The 27,434-nt window shown below is 46.5% G+C and overlaps 1 protein-coding gene and 1 long non-coding RNA gene across 4 annotated transcripts in view; one reads left to right on the forward strand and one right to left on the reverse strand.

Moving 5' to 3' along the window:
- The window catches only part of lrp6 (low density lipoprotein receptor-related protein 6), a 45,823-nt gene that overhangs the window by 10,792 nt on the left and 7,597 nt on the right, over positions 1 to 27,434 (forward strand). For all 3 annotated transcript variants that reach the window (XM_053650638.1, XM_053650637.1, XM_053650639.1), the window contains exons 3-12: positions 12,555 to 12,752; positions 13,105 to 13,301; positions 15,770 to 15,904; positions 17,437 to 17,833; positions 18,506 to 18,677; positions 22,873 to 23,089; positions 23,472 to 23,761; positions 24,757 to 24,983; positions 25,285 to 25,469; positions 25,825 to 26,151. In XM_053650638.1, the coding sequence (XP_053506613.1) occupies positions 12,555 to 12,752; positions 13,105 to 13,301; positions 15,770 to 15,904; positions 17,437 to 17,833; positions 18,506 to 18,677; positions 22,873 to 23,089; positions 23,472 to 23,761; positions 24,757 to 24,983; positions 25,285 to 25,469; positions 25,825 to 26,151 (2,345 nt within the window). The remainder of the gene's footprint in view (positions 1 to 12,554; positions 12,753 to 13,104; positions 13,302 to 15,769; positions 15,905 to 17,436; positions 17,834 to 18,505; positions 18,678 to 22,872; positions 23,090 to 23,471; positions 23,762 to 24,756; positions 24,984 to 25,284; positions 25,470 to 25,824; positions 26,152 to 27,434) is intronic.
- LOC128623551 (uncharacterized) lies at positions 4,955 to 6,810 on the reverse strand. The gene is made up of 3 exons (XR_008388600.1): positions 5,317 to 6,810; positions 5,253 to 5,280; positions 4,955 to 5,208 (listed from the first exon to the last, which is right to left on the reverse strand). It is a non-coding gene; the product is annotated as an uncharacterized LOC128623551 (long non-coding RNA).

The raw sequence follows: 27,434 nt of genomic DNA on the forward strand, positions 1-27,434 counted from the left end.
ATATAACGTAAGTACGTGGGAGCAGTGTTGGCGACAAACAAACGAACTAGGACTAGCTAGCGTACGGGTTCCCAGATAAATATCGATATAATAAAATAATCATATTTGTATATACCTGCCCACATACCACCAGAATGGTGTTCTTGTAACTCCTAATTTCTCCAACAAATCCTGGCTCGAAGTAGGACCAGGCGTCAAGGCTTTTGTATAGCTTCAGTGTATTTCCCTGGTGTTGAAATCGGGCGCAGATAAATGTGGGGAAAACCGATTTCTCGCCACACGCCAATGACCAATGAGCGCAGGTCCTTAGGCAAGTTGTAAGGGTCACTGTCGAGTCCAACTGATTTTAATTTAAGCTGATAATCGTTAGTTATACTAGCGTTTACGCGGCGTCCCTTATTAAAACCAGCCGTTTTGCTGGATGTCTAGCCCTCAGTCCAGCCGAGGGGGGCGTGGTCCGGCGGGAAAGTGACGTCGGTGCATACCCTCTGTTAGCTGACTGCTTGGGGTTAGCGTTAGCTGTTTATTTCGACACCATGCAGTGAGTTTGTAACTTTCGTTTCTTGGGAAACCCAGTGACGGAGGATCCAGCAGCATTGCCTAACCTTCCCGTGTTTGTGCTGTATCCAGACACTGCTGTATTGAAGTTACTGCGAGCGGTGCTAACGCGGCCTTCCGTTCAAACCTGCGCCTAAACTTCTGACTCGAAAACAAAAACCAACCCACAGAGAAAATGCGGCCTCCCCAACCCAGAGCTCAGCACGTGACGTCAAATCAACACGTCTGTAGTAAGCGCAGGAGCACCTCTTCCACGGACCACGTTTTTATTCCTACTTGGTAGCTCGAACGCACAGAGGTCGAAAACCCACGTCATTCCCAGCTCCGACTAAAATCCCGCAGGATTTTAACCACTCTATCGCTTTCCTGACGGCTCATTGGTCAGAAAGCCACTAATTTGGGATGTCTCTTCAGATTGTTTTTCTTTTTTCTCTCTGGTTTTTTTTTTTTTTATAAAGTTATTTCAGCTGATTAAATGGTCTGTTAGGCCTCTGTGTTGCCGTTTGGCTCCAGTCTCGGTAGTACTGGATCTGTGCCTGAACAAATTGGATTATGCTTCTTTTTTTTAATTTTTTTTTTATTTTTTTTTGAGAGCGAGGTAAAGCCCTGTATCCAGCTCTCGGAAACCTTTTACGAGCACCACATGTTCCGTCCTGACATATGCACATGGCTTCATCACTTGGAATGAATCCAGTTCATTTACAGATCACGATACTGCTATGATACACACGAGATGATATCGTGATCACACGGGTTTGCTGACGAGCCGCCAGCAAAACAGTAGTTTCGGTGAAAGTCTGACGCGGACGATCACCTTTTTAATTTAATGCGACTAAAAATAGAGGACCAAACGATAAAACAACGAATTCCACAAAAGCAGAAGTGAGGAAACGCTGCCACTTGCGTTACTTGCACATCCTGAGATCCTGAGTAGGAATCCCGAGTTTACTGTAGAACGGAACCAGCAGCCACTCGGAGCTGTAACTGTAAAAGTCTGCTAGGGTTTTATGAGCGTTACGTGCTCCGACGGCAAACCGAGGCCTGCTTTTGTGAAAGTGGTCCGTGGAATTCTTTCCCACTTTGCGTGTCGAGCGTCCCACGGCGGGGAAAGACGTAGATTACAACTTGTAAATTATCGTCACCTGCGAGCTACCACGAACGCAGCATTAGTGTCTCTGCCCCTCCCCCTTTATCTCCCTGCTCTCTTTTCTTTTATCTCTCACCCTCATCTCTCTTCTTTTTCTCTCTCTCTCTCTCCGCCCCCTCCCCTTCATCTCTCACCCTCCCCCGACCCTGTGCCGGGCTCAGATCGTAAATGAGGCGTGGTGTTTTCTCTGGAAGGTTTAGTAAACATTTTTTTTTCCCCAAAATTAGGACGAGCTACACTTGGGGGGTCGCCAGTATGTCTCATATATATGGCATTTAGGAAAACAAAGCGAAAGGGGAACGGTAAAATTAAAAAAACCAGCCTTGAGAAGTTCGGAAACCACCATCTCATTCGTCGCCCCACCGGTAAACCTCCCAGCACTACCTGCCCTCGGAAGCCTCGTAAGACGGTACGTTTTCAAGGCTTGATTTGTGGCGTTGTCTCAGTAGTGTGGGTTGAGGAGCGTGTGCAGTGTAAACAAGCCTGTGACTCGAAGATGAACCGACGTCACGGTTTAATACTCCTGAGTACCGCCAAAGGCCGTGGCGTCCGAGTTACGACTCGGGGGCAAAGGGCCAGAAAGAAAACGCCCCCTCGACCCGGGGTTCCAACTCAGGACGACGCCGTCAACCGACGAGTTCAGCGAGTGACATCAGTCCAACATGGCCGCCTAGAGCACGAGCGTTTGAACGGAATAAGAAATGGCGCAGTGTAAGATCAGGTGTTTGTGGCTCGTTTCATGAAATCTGCTGGTGGTGGTGTTTTAAATGTTCCTCACATGGCAAACAAAGACATTGTACAACGCTCAGTTACACACACACGCACACACACACTGCATCTTCTGGCTTTTAAGTCCCCTTGAATGGGATCCGCTTTATTTATTTATTTATTTATTTATTTATTTATTCATTCGTGACATTGCAAATCCTCAATCCTCCTGGTTTTGTTTTCCAGAATACCAGTTTTATTGTTTGCGTGTTCCTCACAAAGCTCCATTGTTGCTCTGCCAGCTGTTGTTCATTGCAGATCGGTGCCGTTCTTTCAGTCGGGCTCTTCCCCTATCGTGCTCTAATCCGCTTCGCTATTTGTCTCAGCTCGGATCGCGAAACATCCTGGCGGCGTCTGTAGGTGTTTTTTTTTTTTTTTTTTTTTTGTCCTTCCCTTCTTTTAATCTGCGACCTGTCGGCCTGTCCGCGCAGCATCTAGCTCGTCTGACGCGCTCGCAGCGCTTACGCCGAGTTCAAGACGAGGCCGCGTTGTGCACTTCAACCGGGAGGAGAAAGCACTGCGAGCGGTGTCAAGTGTAAAACGATCATCAGTCGTTACGCTCCGTAATGATTCTGCTCCACTCCAGTCCCCTTCTCTAGAAATGAACCCGTTAACGAGCACTTCTGTGAGCTCGGGGACTCGCTGATTTCTTTTACACGAGTCGCTCAACAATATGGGTTCATTTATAGTAAAGTAACTACTACTGCTGCTCCTGCTAGCACAAACGAATACATCAAGTAAAGCTCGTCCGAATGACTAACTCGTGTAAGGGTGTTATTATTATGGGGTGTCCCAAAATGTCCGTACGCAGGGGGGATGATGTTCGCCAGCACCACGTCGGCCGTGCCTTCGTCAGCGGATGTTCATGGACGTTCACTTCTTCTCGGTCGGTCCGCGTCACGTCCAGTCTTTTTGAGTTTGTTAAGAAGTTTGGCGACCGTCTCGTGTGTGTGTTGTTTGCCACGTTTCCTGTCCAAGTCCATCGCGATTTAGCGGCAGCTTCCCGATCCAACCACGAGAACCATTTCGATACGTTCTTCTTTTGTCGAAGAGTATAGTTTATATTAAACAAATATGAGAATTTCCGTGAGACCTTTTGCTCAAAAGTGTTCGTTTCCCCCTATGTATGGACACTTGGGACACCCTGACCAGCACTTTTTAAACTAGGCCGTGACTACGTTACACTGGGTTTACGTTTCACGCGATGAAAGCATTATCTGCGGTCCGCCTGGGTGACTGTACCAGTTAGCGTTATCGTAGATTAGCCGTCCACGTTCCTTTCCACTGTCTCAACAGTGCTGCGGATGGAAGGAAATCACCATGAGGAGCTAACGTAATAAACTACCGATGCAGAGTCATTTCTGTTTGTTTAGCCACAGTAATCTGGCATCTTAATCGTCGTTACGCAGCAATAGTTTTTATTTCATCAGGGAGAAATGTGGCAGGACGAGTATGACTGGATGTATCGGAATCATCTAAGACCGTCTTTACTACCTTCGATAAGTTATTCAGTAAAGTGCAGTCTGTGGTAGAGACGCTGTCAGTTTAACTGCATATTTTTTCTTTTGTATCTGTCACGTAGAGCATCTGCGCGCCATGAATTATGCCGCTCGTAACGAGTAAAGAAGAGAACGAAACCCGACGGGATGATCGGCGGTGGTTTTGGGAATAGATCGTCTATCACGTTGGACGCTTTAAGTGTCTGTGGCGAAAACGTCGTGTCTGCAGCTTTACGAGCGAGAAAAATGAATTGCGCTGTATTTCGTAATGCGCTCGTTTGCTTTCCTTGTCCTATTTTGTATCCCATGCGGACGCCAGTAACAAGGCTTCGCTTGCAAAACACGTGCGGAGGTTGGAATTCAGAAAGAGACACCGCGCGCGGTTTATCAGACTGTACAAGAATGGAATGAGTATCTCCGCTGCTGTTCAACGCTTTATATAACAGGACACGTTCACGCCTAGTTTATATAACGTTATTTACATTTTATGCCGAGCTTAGTTACAGCTACCGACGTGTGTTTATTTACATTCCTGACCTTGAGAATGAGTAATTAAAGAAACAACCTACATGTTTATGCTAGCTGTCGAAGCGGACTCGTAGTCTGCTTCCGGTCTTGATATGATTACGTAACGATGTGACGTGCGTTACGTTTTTCCTGGCCACGCCCCCTGCTTCAGGCCGTCGGTAATTGTATCCGAGGCGAGTGTCTAGCTGCGAACTTGTTCCTCTGGTTGATCCGTGTGCTGACGTAGAAGAGGGAAAGGTCTCCGGTTGGTGCTGTACGTTAATAACGTGACTCTTGGGCTAGAGTCTAAGTGTTAAGAAATCTGATAGTGCAGTGTAATAGTGCACTGTTTACACAACTGCTGGAAGAATCTGATAACAGACCACAGTTTCTTGTGTTCATGTAAACACTCTGTTTCAAAAATCACGTCTCAAGTACGTTTTTAATTCAAAGCGGGTGGTGTTGCCGTCGTTCCTCCAGCCTGCAGGGTGGCATGACTGTTAACAGCTTTCATTATCCCACTACCATTTCAGTGTTTCTTTACCAGGACCTCATACCTACCCACTTACTTATTAACCTACCCACTTACTTATTAACCTACCTACTTACTTACATATTTACTTACTTACCTACTTACTACCATACTAACCTACTTACTTACATATTTACTTACTTACCTACTTACTACCATACTAACCTACTTACTTACTTACCTACTTATCTACCTACCTACTTACATATTTACTTACTTACCTACTTACTACCATACTAACCTACTTACTTACATATTTACTTACTTACCTACTTACTACCATACTAACCTACTTACTTACTTACCTACTTATCTACCTACCTACTTACTTATATATTTACTTACTTACCTACTTAGTACCATACTAACCTGCTTACTACCATACTAACCTGCTTACTTACATATTTACTTACTTACCTACTTATCTACCTACGTACTTACTACCATACTAACCTACTTACTTACATATTTACTTACTTATCTACCTACTTACTTACCTACCTACTTACTTACTACCATACTAACCTGCTTACTTACATATTTACTTACTTACCTACTTATCTACCTACGTACTTACTACCATACTAACCTACTTACTTACTACCATACTAACCTGCTTACTTACATATTTACTTACTTACCTACTTATCTACCTACGTACTTACTACCATACTAACCTACTTACTTACATATTTACTTACTTATCTACCTACTTACTTACCTACCTACTTACTTACCTACCTACTTACTTACTACCATACTAACCTACTTACTTATCTACCTACTTACTTATCTACCTACTTACTTATCTACCTACTTACTTATCTACCTACTTACTTACCTACCTACTTACTTACTACCATACTAATATATCTACTTACTAACATACTAACCTACTTACTTACTTACCTAACTACCTACTTACTTACTAACATACTAACCTACTTACTTACTTACCTAACTACCTACTTACTTACTAGCATACTAACCTACTTATCTACCTACTTACTTACCTACCTACTTACTTACTAGCATACTAATATACCTACTTACTAACCTACTTACTTACTTACCTACCTACTTACTTACTAGCATACTAATATACCTACTTACTAACATACTAACCTACTTACTTACTTACCTAACTACCTACTTACTTACTAACATACTAACCTACTTACTTACCTAACTACCTACTTACTTACCTAACTATGTAGTTACTAGCATACTAACCTACTTACTTACCTTACTACTTACTAACTTACTTACCTACGTACTTACTTACTTACCTAACTACTGAATTACCTACGTTCTTACTTACTTACCTACTTGCTTATAAAAACCCCAAACACCACTTTCCCTCTACATCAGCTTTCGTCTTTACCCAAAGCCTTATTTATTTTATCTTCTATACGGCCGACTTCCAGTGGCTCCCCACACACACACACACACACACACACACACAAACACACACACACACACAAACACAGTCCATAAAGTGAGTGGGAGAAGGAGAGGAAGAGCGAAAGAGCGCAAACACGCCATTGCAGTACTGTGAAAGAGGAGTGTCTGGGAGGCCTCTGTGTGTGTGTGTGTGTGTGTGTGTGTGTGTGTGTGTGTGTGTGTGCGTGTGCGTGTGCGCGTGTGTGTTAATGGCTCTCAGCGGGTGTCTGGCTCACACGTGTACCACCCGTTTGATCCTCTTCTGGAGGAGCTGGCCTGCAGCTTGGCCCCCTGCGTTTACTTACTCATACACACTGTGGCTCTTTCCCACTCTCACTTGAACACACACACACACACACACACACACACACACACACAAACACACAATTACCATAACTCCATGCGCAAGTACATAGCTACATTCACATTTGTATAACAAACAAGATTGCGTGATTTGTGTCTGTTGTGTGAGCGGACCAGGTGCTGTGCTGTGATATCGGGAAGTATTTCTTATATTTATTATATCCGTCACGGGCTGCTTGTGTTCAGTGCAGTGACGCAGTGGCGTTTTTAAACAGTGGGCGTGCTCTGTCCTGTCAGGTTTGGGTAAAATGCATCGTGGAATGCTTGACAAAATACATCGAGACTCCAACACCTCTTTTCATTCTTCACCCGGCTAAAGGTGTAGAGGTGCTCCTTACGCATTTATAGTAGCTTCCTGATATTCTCCAATATTTAGGCTAGCTGATGCAAACTTCCCGCAAGACGGAAACATCTGTTACACCAGCGGCATCATCGGGCTACTTTCAACAGGGCCGCTTAGCGCTTTCGGTCCCGAATACAACGCGCGTCTCGTACGAGTTGCTTCTCGTTCATCCCGATGCACGTCGACTTATGAGATTTGCAGCAACGCTCCGAACGAAGCGACGGGTCGCATGCCGTCTAACGTCCTTCACGTGGGTCAGAGGAAAGTCTAGTGGGAGCATCATGTTGGTCATGTTCTTTAGCTAGCGGAAGTGTTAGGGGTAGTTCATATGATGTGAAGTATCTTATCTCACCGACAGCTTGAACCCAACGCTTGTCTTTTGGTTGTGCAAAAAAGTAAATATTTGAATGTTTCCTGGTCTTCCACTTGCCGTGAATCCTCAGAGCTCTGTCCCGGCTCAGCCCACGGCAGCTGCCGACCGTCCAGAAGGATCCGTCCTGTTAGTGTTTATGATGTTTTCAGTGGGTTTGTGTTTAGGGAGGTGAACCCGGCGCAACCGAGCATATTTGAACTCTTGATAACCTCTCCGTGGCTTTTTGTCCGTTCGTTCACGACTCCCGGTTGCTCAGAGCATTATTCAAATGCTTCCGCCACTTCTCCGTTCTTTTTGAAGTAGAAGGCATTTTGGGTATCGTGTAGTTTGTCATTTTTCTTTTCGCCCTCTAGTTGATCCGTCCACGTTAACGTATAAAGGCCGATACGTTTGACGGCCCATGCGCACACACACACACACACACACACACACACCCCTTCCCCCCTCTCGAATAAACATCAAGTACACATTCATATTAATGAGCCATTGATTGGCCATAGACACTCCCATTCTTATTCTTCTGTGGCTGAAACTTTCATTTGGTGGATCAACTAGCACAGTGGTTCTCAACTGGGGGGGGGGAATCGAGGGGGGAGCAGGTTGTTTTCGAGAAAACAAGGCATCATTTGTGTACGTAGTGTATTTTATTTCTTTTGTAGTATACTGTGCATGAATGGAAAAACCCCACGTTCCCTCTCCCTCTGTATTTTCTTTTTGGTGGGGAGAGGCGGAGCGTAGCTGCCTTTTATCTAGCTGTCAGTGCAGACCAGTGTTGCCAACTTCGTGACTTCAGACCCCTTTAGCGACTTTTTCTTTGCACACAAAAAAACAAAACAATCACGTAGCGACAAATCTAGCGATTTTTTTTTTTTTTTTTTTTTTTTTTTTTTGTTGTTGGACAAACCTTAGCAACTTTCCAAATGTCTCCAGTACTGTCCCGCGAGCACGAGGTGCCGCTTTCCCGCTGCACTCTCACCTCTCTCTGCGTCCGCTGCGTTCAGCGGGGGGCCGAGAGCCGGGGATTTAACAATGTGGTGGATAACGAGACGCGCCCTCCGTCCCAATTTACATCGTTCTTATGCGGAAGTTTTTAGAACGTTTTACATGTAAAATAGTCCACGTTATTGCAGCCTGGCATTGCACCACGTGGACACGCCACGTCCGTTTCTGAGGACACCATACGTACATCTCGTGTGCACGTCGTTAACAGCAAGTCTTTAGACCAGAGAACGTTTGTAGCATGAACGCAAAACATCTCAAAACGTCCCGGACAGCGACGACAGGGCCGCCCAATCGACCGCATCGTTGCCTTAGCCTGAACAGACAGCTTTAAACGGACCGACTTAAACGTGTGTGTTTGTAGAACAACAGTCAATATTAGCGAACCTCACCTCAGGTGTGAGACGTTGCGTGCGATAATGCCCCAAGCGCAATTCTTTCCTAGAAGTCTGCCCTTCTTGTACACGCCCATAGCATTCTTCGGGTTCTCGCGCCTGCGACCGCAGCTGCTTCTCGCAGTCTCTTAGATCGTCTCGTCTCTGGTTCCTTTCTTGAGTTTTATTAACAGACCACGTGATCAAAACTTTTGAAACACACCGGACGGGTACACGAGGCAGGATTCGTGTGCGTTTCTGCCTGAAAATCAAACGCAGCTGGAGACCGACGTAATAAACGTGAGCGCCGACCCTTCCTGCCTGGAGTGGTCACTGCGAGGCATGTCGAGAACGCCAGGTGTGAACAGATGTTTGCTTGGATCACTCCAGACTGATGTTTTAATAAAAAGCAGGTGTGATCTGAGCCTTATAATACGTTTATATCGGACGTTTTTGCGGTTGTACGGTAAAAAGTATAGCGAGACGTCTGAAACACCCGCAGGACAATATCATTATCCGCTGAAGCGGGTTAACGTGTGAATATCTCGTGTCGTTAGTTCGACTCCCCTGAGATCTGCGGCAGTTTGAATAGATGTGCTGCTGAGTGAATTCCAGCGTTAGGCGTGTGTCCAGTATGAACCGCCCAACAGCTTGAACACAACTCTTTGTGTTTAAATGTTTTAACGTGCGCCGATCTTGCCGTGAGTCCTCAGAGCTCTGTCTCGACGCTCAGCCCACAGCAGCTGTCGACCGTCCAGGAGGATTTGTCCTGCGAGTTGTTTATAATGCACGGGAATGTTTGTAGGGAGGTGACGATGGCGTAACCAAGAATGTTTGAACTCTTAATAACCTTCTCGCTGCCGTGTGTCGGTTTGTTTACAACTCCCGGTTGCTCAGGAACAGTCTACTGTCCTCACTATGCATGCGTAGTACGGATCCCGTGGCTTCGTGCCAGCCAGCTAGAGCAGACACGCTCGATGAAGTGTTTTCCTCCTCCTCGTGGGCATACGCGAGGATTCTGGAGTTCCATCCTCTCTGGTAGAAATTTGCCGCCGCCAACAGTGTTTACGTTCGTTCCTTTAGCAGACGCTTTAATCCGACGCGCCTTAGAAAAGAGGAAATCCAAGCAAAACGCTTGCTGCGGGATGTGTTGTGATGCAGGTTGTGAACACGGTTGTGCACATCAGTGACCGCGCGCCGGAAGAAAGAGCGACGACCTTTTGACAAGAGCTTGTCTTTTTATCTACCATCAGCTGATTAGCTCCCCTGATCAAGCACCAGCGTTTCTGCATCACTGACCTTTCCTGATGCTTATTCTGTGCGATCGTGAACCGCGTGTAACCCACAGAATGAACTAGTCACCTTTCAGCTTTGGTCGAAGGCGCATTAGGCGAGATCGTACCTACAGCTGATCCAGTACGTACTGATCGGTACATGCGTGTAGCACGAATACAATCCGGACCTGCTACATCCGCCGTGTTGGCATCGTCACGTGACCTACAGCTTCAAAAGCGCCGACGCACTGCCTTCCGCCGTTTTGGATTCTGACCGCCGTTCCGAGCCAGTCTCGTCGCCTTATGGGACGGCGCAGCGTCCATTGGTTCCCTCCTGCAGAATCTCGGAGTCATCCGGGGATTTCTCCTCACCTGCTGTTTTACGAATGATGAGAATTCGGACATCCTGCTCGTTTTGGAGAAGTAGTGATATTCGTACGCAGGGTCCGTCCCTAACCCTCTCCCCTATTTCCACCCATGTTCACGAAGCCGCTCCGCTTAAGCGGCTGACGGGAGGCGCGTCCAATCTCAAACGAGTATTCCAGACCGGAAGTCAGTTTTCCAAACAGGTTTTCTCCGAGACGTTTTGTTAAGACCATGACTTAACCCATTGTAGTTGTTATTTTTAATGAAGTTCTACATATCTTCCAGGTTATTCGTACAAGTAATAAATAAATAAAATCGAGCATTGCACCTTTTTGAAGGGTGTGAAAGGTTTTTCCGTGTTGTAATCTCACAGCATCAGACCACAGCATCAGAAGTAACACCTGCGTAGCGAGAAACATCCGAAACGCCATCCAGGTTGTCAGGACGACTCACAGGATCTCAGGAACATCCTGTTATTAATAGTATTTTTTTTTTATTCTTTCCCTGACTCGATCAACAATAATAAAAATAAATAAATAATCCTACACACTGTATGATAAAACGATGATAAAACTCGGGCCATGTTTAGCGAACATCCAGTTGCTCATCTCTTTGTAAAAACGCTTTTTCCTGTCACCTCCATCATCATCATCATCATCATATATTTTGTCCCCGTGGTGTTTGTCGGCCACATGACCACAACCGTGCATGTGGTGGCACGCCGCGTTGTACAAGGTCGAGCGTTCCCCTGTGGCCATGATGTTGATTTATCATCGGAGGATTTTCCTCTGTAAGAGCTGCGAGCGTTACCCTTGAGAAACGCGCACACACACACACGCGCGCACTGACTGATGTTTGTGTGAGCGGCCGTGTGTGCAGTGTTAACATACGGGCAACGACACACACCCACGTACATATTTGTTTTAGCGGATGTTATTAGCTACGTCAGGACTGTTTTGCTCCCTCTACTGTTCAGATCACGATATTGTTCGGGTGTCACGTGATGAGCCACAGCCGAGATCCGAACTTTACGTCTGAACCTTTACTGTTTTGAGCTTGTGTTATTTTAAACCCATTACGCAAGGAGTGTGTGGCACGGTATAGACTGCTTCTGCTCTCTTACACGCTCTATAACGCGGGTAACGTTAAAGCCGCTGCATTACACAACTGCAACAGTTTTATTCTCTTGTCTGCATCTACAGTTGAACAAACGTACACTTGTATGGCCATCTGTCGCTCATGTGTGCTTGTAGAACATCCCATTCCAGATCCTCTAGGGTTGGCTGTTATAATAATCTCCACTCTTCTGGGAAGGCTTTCCACTAGATTTTGGAGCGTGACTGTGGGGATTTGTGATCATTCAGCTACAAGAGTATTCGTGAGATCAGGTCTGGGGTGCAGTCGGTGTAAAGGGGTTCAGTGGGGTTGAGGTCAGGGCTCTGTGTAGGACACTCGAGATCTTCCAGTCCAAACTTCACACACCATGTCTTCATGGAGCTCGCTTTGTGTACAGGGACGTTGTCATGCCGGAACACGTTTGAGTCTCTTAGTTCCAGTGAAGGGAAATTGTAACGCTACAGTGTATACAAAGAGGTTCTGGACTAGTTCTGTGCTTCCAACTTTGTGACAGCAGTTTGGAGAAGAACCGCATATGGGTTTAAATGAGCAATGAATGAAGAAATGGTGAATAAACAGTTTAAATGATTCTGTCGGTTGGTCAGACTGACGAATTTCTATGCTGTCGGTCGTGTATACGGGATGACGGCCCAAGTTGGTTACTAAAGAAGACGACGAGAGCTCTACTGATTACAGTCATGAAAGGTGAGGAGATGCAGTGAGGCCAGGAGGTAGGTTACATCCAGATGAGACGTGGGGTCATCATAGAGGTGAGGATAATAACAGGCTGTCCTCACGGCCAGGATGTGCCGCTGGTTGCCAGGTGCAACACAAAGTGGTCATTTATTTTTAACTAAACCACCCCCCACCCCCTTTTTTCTTTTTTCTTTAGGTACATGTACTGGACAGACTGGGGGGAGATCCCCAAGATCGAGAGGGCAGGTATGGATGGCACGAATCGAGGCGTGATCATCGACAGCGATATCTACTGGCCCAACGGGCTCACGCTGGACTACAGCCAGCAGAAGCTTTACTGGGCCGACGCCAAGTATAACTTTATTCATCGCTGCAATCTGGACGGCACGGGGAGGTAAGTCATGTGACGTTAAATGATCGTCATGGGTATTTTGCTTTCTGGACATCTGTTTCTTTTAGAACAAAGTCCAGTCTTGATCAGACATGCACTTCAGGTTTTCATCGACGTGTTGGTGGAGACTTATGGCATTCTATTTTCTGAGCGTACTCTCCACATTTGACATGTTTCGCTTAGTTCATGGTAAAATAGTTGTAATCTAATGGCCTTTAATCAAAGCCCGGTTACACTCCTGTCCTATGATGTATGATCTTTCCCAAATTCCGTTCACTTCGAACCCAGCGAGTCCTACATTGTGAATGAGATGTGTGCTTGTGCACTCACTGCTGTGATGTTTGGTCACCCTCAGAGAGGTGGTGGTGAAGGGCGCGCTTCCACACCCCTTTGCCCTAACGCTGTACGAAGACACGCTGTTCTGGACCGACTGGAATACGCACTCCATCCACTCGTGCCAGAAGCAGACCGGGGAGGAACGCCGCGAGATCCACTCCAACATCTTCTCGCCCATGGACATTCACGTCTTCAGCCAAAAGAGACAGCTCACGGGTAAACAGTTAACACCCCTCGGTGGAGTGCTTTACACTTTGACTGGCTTTCTGAACACTTTAATCCAATTTAAACACTGCAATCAGTAAAAAAAAATATATATATATATTATTATTTTATTTTTTTGAAAGAGTGTAATGTAGTACCAAGCAACCTCCAGAGCTCACCGTAGCATGTGGTATCTTTTAGCCACGTCTTTTGAAATAATGCACAAAGCTCTCGTGGCTTTTTGGTAATACAATTCTGCAGAGATGATTATGGCACAGTTACCTTTATGCCTCTCTCTGTGCCACGGCCGCACAATGGAGGCCCTGTTTGGATCGAATGCCGAGAATTTCTCATGGCTGAGAGAAAAGCCAGGGACATGCTCATAGCACTCGTCAGAACGATGCCCCTCTCTCTCTCTCTCTCTCTCGCGCGCGCGCTCTCTCTCTCTCTCACGCTTTCGCTCTCTCTCGCGCTTTCTCTCTCTCTCTCGTGCTTTCTCTCTCTCGTGCTTTCTCTCTCTCGCACTTTCTCTCTCTCTTGCTTTCTCTCTCTTTCTCTCTCTCACTTTCTCTCTCTCTCTCACTCGCGTTCTCTCACTCGCTTTCTCTCTCTCTCTCACTCGCTTTCTCTCTCACTCGCTTTCTCTCTCTCTCTCTCTCTCTCTCTCTCTCTCACTCGCTTTCTCTCTCTCTCGGTGTGTGTGCGTGCGTTCATTCGTTCGTTCCCAGGTGCCACATACGCCTTATGAGAAATCCGTTGCTAGATTTTTCCATTACTGCGCTTTACAAAATTTACCTTCTTGCCAATCTGGGTTTCTGCTCTATTCAGGAAGTCAGACAACACAGCAGCCCAGTGTTCTGGATATTTGCTCATCAAGAGGTCTGATTGGACTCTGTAAACCATCTGCATTTGCTTGTAACTAAATATGTTTACACGAGCAGGTTTCTCTCAAACACTTGCAAAGCTACAAAGCTGGTTTTTGGCACACAGCGTACGCTCTGGCAAGGAATTAGGTGGCTCCGAGACGTACGAATCTCGGCGCATGTCCAGTTACACAAGCAAAAGCATTTCTCAAAAAATAGATTGTGTTTAAAAATAGAACAATAATAGGTACACCGGTCATAATTACGTATATGACTCATAATAAGACACACACACACACACACACACAAAGTATTTGGTATCCACAGCATTTCTCTCCCTCTGTACCAGTGCTCGTTGATCCTGTTTTGAATAGCTCTGCTTGCATCAGGTCATTCTTACTGATGTCTGAAGCAATCCCCGCTGCTGTTCCTCGCCTGTTTTACTCGATTGTACTCGCAGTCTTCCCGCCCAGTCTGCTGTATGCTGTCTGATTTCATTCACAGGTCCTTTATCTAGTAGCTTGTTTATTTATTTATTTATTTATTTATTTATTTATACAGGTTTTGCTCATGTGGTGTACAGAGTGACCTCCTTTGTGCAAATCACTGATGCTAGACAATGCAGTGAAACTCATACATTTTTTGTAGTTTTTGGAGCCACTGATCTAGAAACGAGGCATAAAAACGGGTATAAGATAAACGACGTTTGGTCGACACACAAGCCATATCGCGTCATGCCGTCTGGCAGTTTTTCCTCGGCGTCTCCTGGTTGGGGAATTTTGTGAAACCCGGCGTACCTCATGGAGGAGCAAAGCGAAGACTTTTCTCGCAGCTGACCGAGTGCAGCGAGTATCCGAGGCAGCGGAGGATATACGCGGGCTCCTGGAGCCGTGCTACGTCCTTCCCGGTCGGAAACACGTTTCAGACGTTGCCCTTCCTGAGCTCTATTAAACGCTTTACGCTCAACCCAGACCACCTCGTGAGAAACGGCGTTCCCTCGTTCGGCTTTTGCAAGCATTATATGTCGCGATACACACCCACGCAAAACATGTTAACGGCTCAGCGGATCGATCCGCGTCCACACGCTTAACAGTAAGCCCCGAACGCTTATGGGACTGGTTTAGTTTAAAAACGGTCCTATTTCTGTGTTTCTTGCTGCTTTATCCAAATTTAGGGACTGTTAACGTTTCAGATTTCACAGCCGTGAGAGTGCAGGATGCCTACTTGTGGAGTTTGTCGCGACAGTCATTTACGTTCTGTTTGAAGGGGGGGAAAAACATGAGGTAACATGGGTCGGGAAACTTAACATGAGTTAGTTCCAGCAGTTGTTTTAATTAGGAAAGCCATGTTTGGTGTTTTTGTATACTGCACTGTAAAGTATGCCTCTAAAATTCTTAGAAATGCAGAGCCCACTATCAATAATATTAAAATTGAATCACATATGTTTTTAGGGATATATATATATATATATATATGTGTGTGTGTGTGTGTGTGTGTATGTATATAAGTCAAAAACTGATGAAAGCTTTAAGACCAAGATGTTGGTACCCTGCTATTATGGATATAATGGATTATGGATTATTAATTGAATGCGTTGTGTCCGGTTGTGTCTCACAGAAGTGGCGAGTCTGTGCTCGGTGAAAAACGGCGGCTGTTCGCACCTGTGCCTGCTTTCTCCGGTGAAGCCGTACTACCAGTGTGCCTGTCCCACCGGCGTGCAGCTGCTGGAGGACAACAAGACCTGCCGAGACGGTGAGACGCCTTCTACACGTATTAAACACACACACACACACACACATACACACACACACTCCCATGTGGCTCTATCGCATTCCAATAAATACGCTTAAAGCATCACGGACTATAAATTGGTCTGTGAGAAGCTGGTGGCGAAAGAACGTGCTGGAAGTCGGAGGATTTTGTCCTGCCCCGTGATATGTAAAGGAAATGTATTTAGCGCGTTCCCGCTTGGAGGAATCCCAGCTGCAGTAGTACAGAGACACGAATGATGGACTCTACTTATTTACAGATGTTTCTTTGTGAGAGAAAGGCCGAAATTGTTGCCCCACCCCCCCAGCAACTAGAATTCCGCATCTCCTCTTTCTTTCGCATGGCTACCGAGTGTCTGTGTCTTTATATCCAATATTGAAGTATTAAATCCTCCTACTGCGGTTGAGGCTGTTAGTCTCTCACACGGTCCTCTTCTGTTGTGCCTGGTTAACGCAGAGGTGCACGGTGGAGTCGACCTGTAGTCGCCATAGCAACACGGCTCATTGAAGGCACTTGTCAATCTAATAACGGTGGGCATTTTCCTCCTTTATTCTCCCTTTTTAATCTCTTTTATATATATATATATATATATATATAATATTATAATTTCCTGCACTGGATGACAAGCAGATTTTTGTAGATGTGCGACTCGCATGCCTACTCATACAGCCTTGAGCCAGCAGGGAGCACTGAGTCCTGCCCTATCCCATCTTTCTGCCCAGTGCATTTCGCATTTGTTTGTCCCTCAAGCCCCTTTAATCATACGAGATCCGTTTCCCGGCCGTCAAAAGCCATCACAAGCCGATGGTCACGTGCATCTAGGGGCCTCTCAAGGGGTTGGGACACATTGTTCTGAGAAATGCAAAGGCGTTACGCTAGAAACTGTCACCTGCTCCGTCCGCGAGAGCGAGAGTTTCCTTTGTGCGCAGTTCCATTTTATTCGGAGTCCGTGCAGATTGAAGCCTGCAGAAAGCTTTCAAATCACAGGTCTGATAAAACCACTAAGCTCGTCCTGGGGTGGCTGTGGAGCTGTTTTCCATGTTTCTCTTTGGATCTTTAAGCAAACCAAGAGCTCCGACACGATCTGGGTATTGTGACACGGTATTTGCGGGGTTTTTTAACGTGGTGACGGAAGAGGTGAGGACACTCGAGTTCTTCCAGTCCAACCTTCACACACCATGTCTTCATGGAGCTCGCTTTGTGCATGGTGGCATTGTCGTGCCGGAACAGGTTTGAGTCTCTCAGTTCCAGTGAAGGGAAATTGTAACGCTACAACATAGGAACAGTTTGGGGAAGAAGCACGTATAGTAAGCGTGTGAAGGTCAGTGAACACTAGGTATCCGGTTATATTGGAATCCTTACATTTACTTTTTGCATCTTCCTAAAAATATGTGATTCGCTCTTCAGACGAAAAGTTTCTAGGTAAAACAGAGAAGAAATCCCGAACCCTAGAAATTTTGACACGGTGTTTAATAGCATTTTTAATACTCATCCCCCTGACTCTCTTTTTCCAGGAGCCACGAGGCTGCTTCTCCTGGCACGGCGCACAGACCTGCGACGCATCTCGCTGGACACGCCGGACTTCACCGACATCGTCTTGCACACCGAGGACATCCGGCACGCCATCGCCATCGACTACGACCCTGTAGACGGCCACGTCTACTGGACAGACGATGAAGTGCACGCGATCCGCCGCTCCCGGTTGGACGGCAGCGACGCGCAGCTGCTCGTCACCTCGCAAGTGAATCACCCGGACGGCATCGCCGTGGACTGGATCGCCCGCAACCTCTACTGGACCGACACAGGCACCGATCGCATCGAAGTGACCCGCCTTAACGGTACCATGAGGAAGATCCTGATTTCCGAGGACCTGGATGAGCCCAGAGCTATCGTCCTGGATCCTGTCTCGGGGTGGGTCTTTTTCCCTTCGCGCAGAACGAGCATGTTCTGGTCGATAACGATCGACTGCGTGCGCACCTTCGCTCGGGAACGTGCTGTACGCGTGTAGTCCTTTTCCATTAGGTTATATTACTGAGTGCAGGGAATCAACTCTTCACTCAAGAGCAACTTTACACCTGTAGTGCTTTGTGTACTGAGTGCATTCATCATTGATGAACTGGTGCCCTCTCTCTGTCTCTCTCTCTCTCTCATTCTGGCTCTCATCTCTCTCTGTTGCTGAGCAACAGTCTCCACGGCTGCACGTCTGGTCATGATGGTTAGCTGTATTGGACAGACGTGTGTGTGTGTGTGTGTGTGTGTGTGTGTGTGTGTCTGGGGCTTATTCTGTATGAAATTTCAAATCTAAATCTTGATAGAGAGCGATCCATCCATGTGTGTAGCCGTACAGTGCTCAGCCGCACGCCTTCATTTCTCTCACCTCCTTTTCTTTCTGTCTCCGTCACTTTTAATTCACCTGAAAGGATTTTTTGTACTAAGAGTAATTGAATTGCACGTCATATAACAATTCAGTAGAATCCCAATGGTGTGTGTGTGTGTTCAGACCGGAGTGAATTTCTCATATTCCAGTTCTAGTCAGTACCTCCACGAATCTCTGTGTCTCTGATGATGTCGTTTCTTTTCTAGGTACATGTACTGGACCGACTGGGGCGAGATCCCTAAGATCGAGCGCGCTACTCTGGACGGAACCGAGCGAGTCGTGATGGTGAACACTTCCCTGGGATGGCCCAACGGCCTAGCGCTCGACTACACGGAGAGGAAAATCTACTGGGGGGATGCTAAGACCGACAAGATCGAGGTAACGGAATCAACAGTGTAAAGCGATTAAACTGGAACGGGCCTCGTTTCACAAGCAGGATCCAAACGGATTTATTCGTACATGTCGTCCGTAAGAGACTAAAGTAAACCTCGACTCGAGCGACTTCAGATCGTACGATCTGCATGCATTACTGCACTTTTACGTACGCGATATACCGAGGAGTTTAAATATTTATTTTTACATTTTTATTATATTTCCAGCATGTAGCAGAGTTCCAGAAGAGCTTTGGAGTCTCGATCAGAAACACGTCCTCGTATGCTAGTTCATAAAAATTCTGAAAATATTTTTCTTGGCAAAGAAGCGAGTCGAAATATCTTCCACTTCCGACCTTTCGGGGCTTTACCCTGACCGTTCGTTTCGTGCCCCCGAATGTCCGCGCGCGTAACCTTTTATGGAGTTTTTTGGAAACGCACAGAAGTACAAAGATCATCGGCGTTTCCTGAAACTTTTTGTAAATCTGGTAGAACGTTTCAGTCGAGTCACTCACGCAGACATTTCCACACAACTTGACTGAAAGATCGATAAACGAGGCCGATCGGTTTCCAGCCCAGCGCGTCTGTTTATCCTGTAAATGAGATCGAAATGCACGTGTTTTCCCTGCACTTAGAGGACCACCTGTTTACTCTAAACGAGAGAGAGGTTTCATCGCGTTAAGGCCTTTATTTTTTAAAAAGTGCTCTTAATCTACTGCGCGTCACGAGTACGCTCGGGGTCTCGCTTTGCGTCGTCGAATGTTAAGGCAGCGGTTTCACACTTCCACACGAGATGGTGAATTTGGCACCTCACTTCAGCCACAAATGCCAATTCGGTGCTCCATAAACCGATTTTACGTCTGAGAATGTCTCATTGCAAAAAAAAAAAAAAAAAAAAAACAAACCCAACGGCAAATCTAATGAAAATGAACACCATGTGTTTACAAATGCCCTTTTATACATTTATACAAGCAACATTTGAAAATATGAAAAGATCAATGTCTACAATATTTCTCAGCGGTGTGATGGTGATTTGATGGTCTGATCGATGCACACATTAGTCAGTAATCGTGAACCGGCCGTGCGTTGTCTGGTTTAGAGATGGTGGATGGGTGCGAGACGTTACTGATGATGCAGAGGATGTGTTTTTTCATGCTTTACGTGCTTTGCCTCTATCTGGCAACCTGCAGCAGTTCTACCCCTTGCTGGGAGCTCCGCTTCTGGCTTTGTCACAACGCTAACAGCACACCGAGCCAGCACCAGGAGGCTGACGTGGTCACGTGCGGAGCTAAGGCATTCGCATTTCTATTGTGCATGAGCTCATTATAATTTGCGGGCTAGGTTTAGCCGAGACGCCAAAGATTTGCGCTTGGATTGCAGAAGTTTCTTCTTGATCTGAACTGCTCTCCCGCATATATAGAGGGCAATTTTAAGCCTGGCAAGCGTTTTTTGCTTTCGCCTTCCTCCGCCTGCCCACATGAATTTCAGCCGAGTTATTTCTCATGGTTAATGGGAAGCCTGTAAATGTACACCGGCAGAAAACCGGCCCCGGCTCCTTGAATTACAAACCCGAGCCGTTCGCCCGGAGCCTGTAATAATGAAATGCAGCTTGTAGTGCTGTAGGTTGCCACGGCCCAGCATGAAGCCGGTCCCGCTCCGTTTTGCTCGTGCCAATCCAAACTAATCCGAATGATTATTGTTCTGTTGGCGTTCGGCGGTTTGGACGGCACGGTTCTCTTGCCCTCAAGTGGCACAGTCTAAATCCTCTGACCTTACACCTTCGAGCCCCACATCACAGCCCCCCTGCTGCTTGGAAATCCGATAGTAAAAGTTTGGCGCTCCGTGAGGTGTCAACATGCCAACAGCAGACAAAAGGGAGATTTGCCAGACTGCTTAGGCCAATGCCCAGATGTGTAAGGTGCTGCTTTATGTCTGCTCCGTAAAAGTCCACGCAAGCTGGCATGACACATCCAGTCGAGGTGCTCTTTTGTGGAAATGGAACTATTTCTGTTAGCAGAAATGTGTGTGTATAAGCTCGTTACAAAATGAAAAGATGTCCAGTCCAAAGTCCTTACGCCGTCACTCGTATTATCGATCAGCTGACGTGTTTGTCGATACGTCTAGGTTTGAGTATAAATATCGGTCTTTACACTTACAATTATTACTGACACGAAAGGAACTAATCATATCAGACCAATCAGACAACTTCCCGGTCTTCCCAAAATATAAACCAGACCGTTGATGGAGCACACGCGAACATTTCGAGCTTTCATCACCGGGCGACCCGTTCGCTGGTACAGAAACGCCAGACGTCTTTGGTAGCGCGTAGACAAACCGATCACGTGACCTCGCCGCATCAACAGTACATCGGTTTTGGCTCGTGCGGATCTGGGGAGGACGTGCGGGGTAACGTTAGCTAGCGAAGCGGAATCAAATGTGCAGAAAGTAACAGTTTAAATGAATGACAAATTTCTGAAGGGTTGCAGATTAATATCAGATTTCCTCGTTTTGTTTCGAATCGCCGCATGATGCGGGAGAAAGTCATTTCTGTAACATCGTTTCTCTGTCCTTTCCCCTTCAGTGACTCAGCTTTTCTGCCAGGTGAATTTTAGGCCTAGGCTATACCACAAGCTTTTCCCGTTAAAAATGGAAATGAATAAAAACGACGCCAAAAAAACGCTTGCGAAAATGGCACGCCCACTAGGCGTTTGACGTGGGACTGTTTTGTAATTCCAACCATTTTGATTTGTTTAGATTTAAGTCACAAATGAGCCTCTGTTGAAGGTTTACTTGTCCAGGAACGTTCGAAAAGAGACGAACGGCCCAGACCTGAGTGCGACTTTGCAAGCCTTTTGAATTCTGTATTATTCACCACCAGAGCAAACAAACCCAACCTGACGTAATGCCGATTCTCTGGTTTTCTGCAGCCGCGGAATTGAACCGATCGGAGCATCAGAGCTAGGGCGTAACGTATCACCGCCGCTATTTGCACAGCTAAGCACGGCTTTTGTACCTGCGCTGAGGTTTGAAAGGGCGAGCGTGTCGGGGGTGTGAGAAGGGGAGAGGAGCCCGGGCTAGCACGTCTCTGCTCGGAAAGGCGGCGTTTTGCGGCTACAGCCCACATCTGGTTCCGATTGCGGCCTCTACTCCATCTGTGGTCTGCACTATTTAGAATAGCCCCAGAATCTGAAACCAACACCACACTGTGGTCACAACTCCCAAACCACTGGAGACCTTTTGGCTGATGCCATCAAACTAAGGATGGAAACTCCATTTTATTTGCGCATTAGTAGAGGGAGCGAGTAGAAAATGTAATACGCTGAAAGCCAGCTGACTTACGCTTTCTGGATCCCCCCCCCCACCCCCTCCCCCTTCGTATCTATTCAGTACATTCGAATTTTTCGGATGGTTTTGACCAATTGGAATATATTAGCCGCATATGAGCTGAAGAGAGAAACAAAAACACGGATAGTTTTGGTGGGCGCGGATGCCGGAGTGTAGCGTTTCTGAGGGCTGAGATTCTGGCAGCGTGACCGGCGTGTGGCAAGAAGGACTGTGATTCCCACAGGAGCCGCAGAGATGATTCCTGTCCGATAGGCCAAGGTTGAAATTTTTTGTTAAGATTGAAACGTCTGATAGGAGAAGTCCTTATTGTGTCGGATTTGTGGAAGGAATTTTTTTTTTCTTTTGTGCCTTAATAAAAAATTAATAATAATAATAATAAAAAAAGAAAGGGATACGTGTCTTTTGTGTATGTGTGTTTGGATTAGAGGAGAAAAGGTAAATACATGCTGTGGAATTCAAAGGAAGTGAAAACTGCTGCGTTTCAGGCAATGCTCGCTGACGCGTGCACACACACACACACACACACACACACACAATCTCTCTCTCTCTCTCTCTCGTATATAGTACATATGCACTAGAATTTTGTTCGTCAGAACAGAGGGAATGTGGTGGCCATGTGCACAGCTGCTTGTGTGTCCGGCTGCCGCTAATTAATACAGGGTAGATGGCTTGCTAGAGAGTCACACACACACATCCAATTGAATGCGCCAGTCAAACGTCCAACTGAATGCGCCTGCATGCTGCGCAATGATGTATTCATTTGTACGTAACTTGCTGTTGAAAGTCACGCAGGTCTTAAAAAAGAAAAAGAAAAAAAAACCCTCTCACCCTTTCCTTTCTCACCGTGTCTATCTCAGATGATGAACATGGACGGAACGGGTCGCAGGATCTTGGTCGAGGACAAACTTCCGCACATATTTGGCTTCACCCTGCTGGGCGACTACGTTTACTGGACGGACTGGCAGCGGCGGAGCATCGAGCGCGTGCACAAGCGCACCGCCGAACGGGAAGTGATCATCGACCAGCTGCCTGACCTCATGGGGCTGAAGGCCACCTACGTCCACCAGGCTTTCGGTGAGTGGGACGTCTCGTAGCTCTGCTTGGCCGGTGAGAACACCGACACAGGTATACAAGATAACTAAACCAGACGACGATCCACGCTGAAGTGTTCGGTTAACACACCGAGAATGGCTGCTAGCAAGTAAGATTCAAAAACCAGCAATTAGCGTACGTACTTGGTAGCCACATTAGCGGTATTGTTCGAGCTTGACCTGTTCTGGAGCACAGAAACAACCAAGTAGATAGACGAGTAACGATTGAGGCAAAAGCGAGAACGTAAACGGCATATTGGCGTGCGGACGAGGTCGTTTGTAATGACAAAGCCGGATCTGTGCAGAGCCGTGCAGACGCGTTTGCGGAAGCCCGTACTCACTCATATACGTGTTGTCGTTCTCAGGGACGAACGCGTGCGCCGAGAACAACGGCGGCTGCAGTCACCTGTGCCTGTTCAGGCCACAGGGCGTGGCATGTGCGTGTCCCATCGGCCTGGAGCTCATGGGCGACATGAGCACGTGCATTGTGCCGGAAGCCTTCCTGCTCTTCTCACGTCACACCGACATCCGGCGTATCTCCCTCGAAACCAACAACAACAATGTGGCCATCCCGCTCACTGGCGTCAAGGAGGCATCAGCGCTCGACTTCGACGTTACCGACAACCGCATCTACTGGACCGACATCACACTGAAGGTGAGGAGAAGGAAGGAAATTGCATGTACACACACACACACACACACACACACACACACACACACACACACACACACACACACCTACCTGCCTGTTCTTCTTCTTCTTGGCTTGCTGGCTGTCTGCCTAAAGCATGGCTCAGTAATGGGCTCCCCAGAGATACCAGTTTGGAAATAATTGATAGCTTGGTTTCTCCTTCCTCTCTCTCTTGTGCGTTACTTGTCTCTTGCTCATTCTCAGACTCTCTCACTCATCCTCGTAGACGCCTGCATATCTCCCGAATCTCTCTAATCACATTTGATCAGTTGCCTCATTACTGATTTGGGATCTCTTTTTGGTTTGTTTTGGGATAATGAATGGGAAAAGGTTAGAATTGGGTGTGTATGTACAAGTGTATTCGCTCCTGAATACTTCAAATGCTGGTGCACGAGCAGAGACTGTTCTAGAAAGTAGATATGCATAGCTGTTATATTATTTATTTGCAAAAAAAAAAATATTTTGGATGGTTTGTGCCGTTCTGCGACCAGATTACCGTGTCTGGTAGTTTTTTTGGGTTATTTTTTCCCCCCAGGCTTTTCCTTGTTGTCGTATTAATGAGAAATCCAATGTAGACGTAGTAGAGACAAACCACAGATTTGGACTCCAGAATACAGTGTAGCTATAAAACACAGTTCGAGGATACGAGTATGCACATGAGAGTGTGAGAGCTGTATAGACCAAATAATTAAAGCACCGCTGCACTGGTCCTTTTGGATAGAGCCCATGCAGCGGTTGATTCAAGCTGGAACCATATGCAGCGGCTGTTTGAATGGCATTGTGGGTAAAGAAGTAAGTGGAAATAGGACCAATGAAAAGAAATCTACTCGATAGTTCATTATAATAAATCTTGGATGCCATTGCAGATCACATGATGATTATTGTAAATATTGATACGCAAATCGGTTTGTTTGCCGTCATGGCTTAACGCTTTGTCTTTCCCTTCTCACGCTAAATAGACCATCAGCCGAGCATTCATGAACGGCAGTGCGTTGGAGCATGTGGTCGAGTTTGGTCTGGACTATCCAGAGGGCATGGCGGTGGACTGGCTGGGCAAGAACCTGTACTGGGCTGACACCGGCACTAACCGCATCGAGGTGGCAAAGCTGGATGGCCAGCACAGGCAGGTCCTGGTGTGGAAAGACCTGGACAGTCCACGAGCTCTAGCGCTGGACCCCGCTGAAGGGTAAAGCTGACACCTTTTTCTCATTGCGCAACCAGAGTACAGGATTTTAAGTCCCGATTTATGTATTTGTACGAACAAATTGCCGGGAAAAACCAACAATAGGCCATCAGAACCGCTTCAACGAGCCATCCGATTGATTCGGAGCAGCAGCGAAATGCCTCCTACGGCATCAGAGAGCCACTTTGTCACCTCTTAGTATATTGATACGTGCGTGTGAGTTACGTACTGCTTTTCAGTAGCGCAATACAGCAGCGTGAGCATGACAAGCACCCAGCATTAATTTTTGCCTTCTCTTCTCCAGTTTCATGTACTGGACCGAGTGGGGTGGGAGACCCAAGATTGACCGCGCAGCCATGGACGGAACCGGACGCATCACGCTGGTGCCCAACGTGGGTCGTGCTAACGGGCTCACCATTGACTACGCTGAGAGGCGGCTCTACTGGACCGACCTGGACACCACGCTTATCGAGTCTTCCAACATGCTTGGTGAGAGCCATCTTCAGTTCAGCTTCAAGCTTTAACCTGGGTTTCATCTGATGTTCTGGGTTCTAGCTCCAACGTCGAGTCACGTTTCCAATATTTAAAATTCGAGTGCTTCAGGTTGTAGAGATTGGTACGTTAATGGGGAAGTGTGTGGAGGGTGCAGGAGTTCTTTCTCTGTATACACACGCGTCACAGACCCTTCAGTGTCTGAGAATAATAAATTTTTTTGAATCGCCATAATCTTACCTGGAATGGAGGAATATTTGTTTATTGTTTGACACAGCGTTTAATCCATTTTCTTCTTTTTTTTAAATGTGGTTTTTTTTTTTTTTTTTTAACTACGCCGCTCCTGCTTAAGGTCTTGAGCGTGAGGTGATCGCAGATGACTTGCCCCACCCTTTTGGTCTCACGCAATACCAAGACTACATTTACTGGACGGACTGGAGCCAGCGCAGCATCGAGCGTGCTAACAAAACCAGCGGGCAGAACCGCACGCTCATCCAGGGCCATCTGGACTACGTCATGGACATCCTGGTGTTCCACTCGTCACGTCAGGGAGGCTGGAACGCCTGCGCCTCCACCAACGGCCACTGCTCGCACCTGTGCCTGGCCGTGCCCATCAGCAGTTATGTGTGCGGCTGCCCGGCGCATTACTCACTCAACGACGACAACAAGACCTGCAGCGGTGAGCTATATACGAACGCTGTCATGCACACATACTCACACACACATCTATATATATCTCTCTCTATATATATATCTCTTTATATAAAGATTCACCCAGCTTGGAGAGGACAGATGTGGAAATCTGTAGGTCTAACAATGCCAGAACATTCAAGAAAGACTTATTTTAAGCATGGTTAGAAGAATGACTTGAAGGCTTGGTTTAGGTCTGTTGTCAAAAAAAAAAAAAAAGTAATTTTAGTCCTGATTAACTCGTATATGACTAAACCAAAAGTGTAGTTCTGGTCAGCCAAATTCGTCTCTTGCCATGCTTGTATTGTAAGTTTCATATTTATAGAAACATGCATTTTCTGTGTTCTACACACGATCCTCTTTATAAATCAGAGTCAGGCTGAAATCAAGCTCCTGCAGCGTGGCTTAGGGAGGTCTAAGTCAGTGGTTCTCAAATGTATTTATTTTTTTGTAGTCAGGGGACCCCTTTTAACTGTATAAATTCCACACACACACACACACCACCCTTCAGCGTGGATTTATTACTATGAACGTTATTTACATTTTTGAAACATTCTCTGGAGCTGTACAGCTTTCTCTTCCTGATCGAACACGTTAGGTCTGAGTTGACGTTGGTGCTCGGACCCTAAATATAATTACTGTGATGATGTGCATTGTGATTTCCACCACTGTAACAATATCAAAACAAGTCCCCTAACCTGTGCTTCGTGGACCCCCGGACCCCAGTCTGAGAACCGATGGTCTGAGCGACTCCAGACCCATCAGATAGTTCCTGCTGGAAAGTACTTATTGCCGAAGTGCCCCCGAAATCGTTTGTGTCTGTAAAGATCAAAGAGGATCGTGTGATTTCTCTCTGACGATGTCGCTAATGCAGGCTCTAATCAGGATTATATCTACAAGAGGATGCTGCGTAGGAATCAAACCCAGCTTGTTGTAAGCCGAAAAAAATCATTCTGACCTTTAAAAAAAAAAAAGAGAGAGAGAGAGAGAGAGAGAGAGAGAGAAAAACCACACTTGCTCTTTAGCACAGCATTGGCAACGTGGTCTCAAAGCATCAACATTTCCATTGTGTGTACCGTGTGTATGTATATATATAGTGTGTGTGTATGTATGTGTGTGTATATATAAATTACACATACACACACAGGAGAGAGCGTGCAATGTGTTGTGCATTTCCACGTTAAGTCTACTATTTCGAGCTCCAGATGTGTGCCCACTTTTCCGTAACTCATTTTGTGCATAAACAACTCTTATGGCTCATGCCCCGGTCGC

This window comes from Ictalurus furcatus, chromosome 19 (genome assembly GCF_023375685.1).
Source record: "Ictalurus furcatus strain D&B chromosome 19, Billie_1.0, whole genome shotgun sequence".
In the NCBI taxonomy this organism is placed as follows: domain Eukaryota; kingdom Metazoa; phylum Chordata; class Actinopteri; order Siluriformes; family Ictaluridae; genus Ictalurus; species Ictalurus furcatus.